Source organism: Elephantulus edwardii, unplaced genomic scaffold (assembly GCF_000299155.1).
Source record: "Elephantulus edwardii isolate Elephantulus edwardi_28Jun2011 unplaced genomic scaffold, EleEdw1.0 scaffold00208, whole genome shotgun sequence".
NCBI lineage: Eukaryota > Metazoa > Chordata > Mammalia > Macroscelidea > Macroscelididae > Elephantulus > Elephantulus edwardii.
Window position 1 is genome coordinate 875,327 of NW_006399958.1, and position 3,959 is coordinate 879,285.

A 3,959-nucleotide genomic window follows, 5' to 3' on the forward strand; every position below is an offset into this window, starting at 1 on the left:
TATTTGGGGTTCTAAACTATCAGTAGGAGCTAGCAGAATGAGAAAAATATATTCTGAATGTTTGAGGCTTGACAAGGCTTCTGGGTGATTCTGGAGAGCTCGAGATGTATATCATTCAAGTCGTCCAATCTCAAGAAAATTCTAGTCTGATGAGGCGGGGCAGCCCCTCCTAGCACAGATACACAAGTGAAATAGAAGACATACAGGCATGTTGGGAGTGCTGTTCGGACTCCAGACCTGTCCTGGAGGCTGGGGCAATCAGGGAGGACTTCCTGTTGGAGGTGATTCCATGAGTGATCTTCTGTAAAGTGTAGAAGGCTGTCAGGTTGACAACACACGTGAGATTTATTTCCTGAACTTTGTTAAGTCCCATGTAGAGGTTCTTGACTGGATATATCCTGGTGCTGCTAGGCTCCCAGAGAGGAGAGACCCCAGGTCAGCCCTGGAGGAGCCCTTGGACCGGTGGGAGAGATAGTCACGGTGCAGGACGCCACAGCTAACCCCTCCTCACCGGCTCACTCGGCGGCCACAGCATCCTGACCACAGCAGCATCCTTACCGTCTTGACAACCAAACCCAACCCATGCCGTTGAGTTTAGTCGGTTCCGACTCAGAGCAACCCTCCCCGGGTTCGAGGCTGTCAGTGTTGATGGGAGGAGACTGCTCGTCTTTCTCCCACAGGGTTGGTGGAAGATTTGAACTGCCTACCTTTGGGTCAGGGAGCTCTGGTGGCCTAGTGGCAAGAAACTGCACTGCAGTCCCGAACTGCAGTCTCCTGGTTCGAGGCCACCAGCTGCTCTGTGGGAGAAGGATGGGCAGTCTCCTTCTGTGCGATTAACTGCCTCTGAAAACCCACTGGAGGGTCAGCTATGGGTCAGTTCCGACTCAAAGGTAAACAGCCACCGTCACTCCCTTTGGGTTATCAGACACGTACTTTCTGCACCAAGACTCTTGATTCCCACCACAGGGCCTTTGCACTGGCTGTTTCTGCCTTCAGAAAAGCTCTCCCTCAAGCCCCTTACACGTCCCCCTCAAAGGCCCCTCTCTGAGCACCCCGTTTAAAGCAGCTGCTCTCCCTGCCCTCCTTCCTCTCCCTCCTCTTAGTGGTTGGTTTTTGTCTGTTTTTTCTCTGAGGGAAACACCAGCGCTCCCTCAGATCATTTTACCACCAGCCAGCATTGCGTTACATATTTAGAGTCCGTGGGTCATGGCAAATGTTTAGCATGCTTGGCTGGTAACTGAGAGGCCATTCACGGCCACCCAGAGGTGCCTCGCAAGAAAGGCCTGGCAGTCCACTGCCTCAAAATCAACCCCTGAAAACTCCAGAAACACCGTTTTTCTCTGACACACATAACTCAAAAACTCACTCCACTCCAGTCGGAACCAACGGGGGTTTAAATTACACGGGGGGTGGGGAGAATGACCCTCCCTCCTGTAGAGCCGCTGCTGGGTTTGAACCTTCAGAGGAATGGCCTTTGGGTTAGCAGCACAGCTCAGAACAGACTGCACCACCTCGGACACTCCCGGGCTCTGTGAAGACGAGCTTCCCCCTCGGACCGTTTGGATTCCTTACAGTCTGTCTGTTGAGGGACCTGGGCTGTTGGACTGTGAGGTTTCTCCCCATCTGGATGTAGCTCAGCGTGTTCTGGGCACAGATGCTTCTGTGTGTTTTCATTGTGGAGTTAGTTGCCGTTGACTCAGTCCTGACCCACGATGACCCCAGATATGCTGCTCCACAGTTTCCAAGGCTGGGACCTTCCCCCACAGTCCTCTGTGTAGGAGCAAACCTCCAATCTTCCAATAGCATTCGATCCCTTAAGCATTTCTTGCGATAGGAAAGTCTGCTGTTAGGGCCCTCTCTAAAGAACTGAAGAGCAATGGTGTCTCTCTGGAGACTAAGGTGCGTCTGCTACAGGCCATTTGCAATCACTTTTATGCGTCAGAGAATTGGACAGTGACTAAGGGAGAATTGGTGCCTTTGAGCTTTGATGTTGAAGAAGAGTGTTGAGGGTACCATGGACTGCTAGGAAAACAAACAGATTCATGCTGGACAGGGTTAAACTGGGTGGCTTCTTGGAGGCAAGGATTCTGAGGCTTCGCCTGACATACCTTGGTCATATTGTAAGGAGAGACCAGTCCTTGGAGAGGGACATCATGCTTGGGAGGGTGGAGGGACAGTGCAGGAGGAGAAGGCCCTCGAGGAGATGGATTGATTCGGTGACTGGGGTAATCGGGATGGGTGTGTCAGAGGCAGTGCGATTGGCACAGGACAGAGCAGGGTTTAGGGCTATTGTACATAGGGTCGCTATGAGTCACAAGCGACTCTACGGCACCTAACAACAACAGGTATTTATACTTGGAATCCGGAGGCAAGAGGGATGTTTATTTTTGCACCTTTTCCCTTCGATAACCTTGTATGATTTAACCTTAATATTTTTCTTTTTCTGTCTTTTTTTTTTTACCCACCCTGTCTCCCTGCCGCCTCTAGCAAAATTCTGACCCTCAGCCTGGATGGGAGTGGGCAAAGTGTTTTGTCTTTTCCAAGATCATTAAGACACACATTTGGTTACTTTGACTTTCTCTGTCACCATTGTCTTTTACAATAAGAAGTTAGAAAAAAAAATTTTTTTTTAAATGATCTCGTCATCCCTCCGGTGTGTTCCTGTGATAAATGCAGTGTTACTGGAGAGATGTATGAATCAGGCCGGGTCTGACTCATATCCGTGTCCCCGGCACGGGGCCTCTCTCAAGAGTACGACCAGGGCCTGAATACCTAAACAGCAGCTATTCTGAGGGGTGATATTACACATTCTCAATGGAGTAGCTCTCACCTCTGGACCCAGAGTTTCTGAAAAGGACCCACATGTCACTCATGTCTGCACAAAGCTTGTTACAGACAAGGATGGATGGACCGACCCCACTCTAGACCTGAGTCCGACCTGGAGGCTGGGGATAGGGGGTCAGTGGTTTGTTGTTGGATTTGTGTTTTTTTTTGGTCACAAGCCCTGCAGATGATCTGTGGTGCAAACCAAAGTGTGACAACCCTTGGAACAGACACATTCGCAGCCCGAGCGAGCATTTATAGCCCTGGGACAACTCTGTGAGAGTCTTGTGAATGTCTGAAAATAGAAAAAAGGGAAAGAAAGTCTCTAAAAGGTTAAAACCCAGGGCTGGCACTGATGTTGGCAAACAAGTCCATCAGTGCGGTTCTCCTAATCTAAGTCTGTGCCTCTCTGGCATTTGAATGCGCTGGTTACTCCAGGGGAGAAAGATGGATAATCTCCTCTCCTTAAGATTTACAGTCTCAGAAATCCGGTGGGAAGGGGGGTCAGCTGGGAGTCAATTCTGCAATGAGTGAGTGGATCCAGAAAAGTTGCTGATATTTTAGTCTCTGCATTGAAGGAGCCTCCGTTCACTTCATCCTGGGAGGTGCCAGGGTTTAAAGACCACCTTCCCTCCGGAACCCCCTCATCCATCTCCCCTCTCCCACCTGCCGCAGGTGGAGTCCCTGACCACAGAGCTGTCCGCTGAGCGCAGTTTCTCGGCCAAGGCAGAGAGCGGGCGGCAGCAGCTGGAGCGACAGATGCAGGAGCTGCGAGGACGCCTGGGCGACGAGGACGCGGGAGCCCGAGCCCGTCAGAAGATGCTCATCGCCGCTCTCGAGTCCAAGTTGGCCCAGGTCGAGGAGCAGCTCGAACAGGAGTGCAGGTAGGTGCGCAGGGGACCGTGGTTCCAGCTATGCGGGTCGGAAGCATCGGAAAGGCATCGTGAGCGAAAGGGAGAAAGGAGATATTCTGAGATTGAATTGTGATAACTGCAGAACTCAACTCGGTACATTCATGACCTTTATCATAAATAAATTCCACATTAGTTGTTATTGTTGTGTGCCATCGAGTCGCTTGCGACTCATAGCGACCCTATGTACAACAGCCCTAAACTCAGCTCTGTCCTGTGCCAATC

General features: G+C 51.0%; 1 protein-coding gene across 1 annotated transcript in view; it reads left to right on the top strand.

Annotated features, from left to right (window-relative positions):
* Positions 1–3,959, top strand: part of MYH14 (myosin, heavy chain 14, non-muscle) — a 116,876-nt gene that overhangs the window by 102,483 nt on the left and 10,434 nt on the right. The window contains exon 39 of the mRNA XM_006897341.1: positions 3,499–3,707. Coding sequence (XP_006897403.1) covers positions 3,499–3,707 — 209 coding nt within the window. The remainder of the gene's footprint in view (positions 1–3,498; positions 3,708–3,959) is intronic.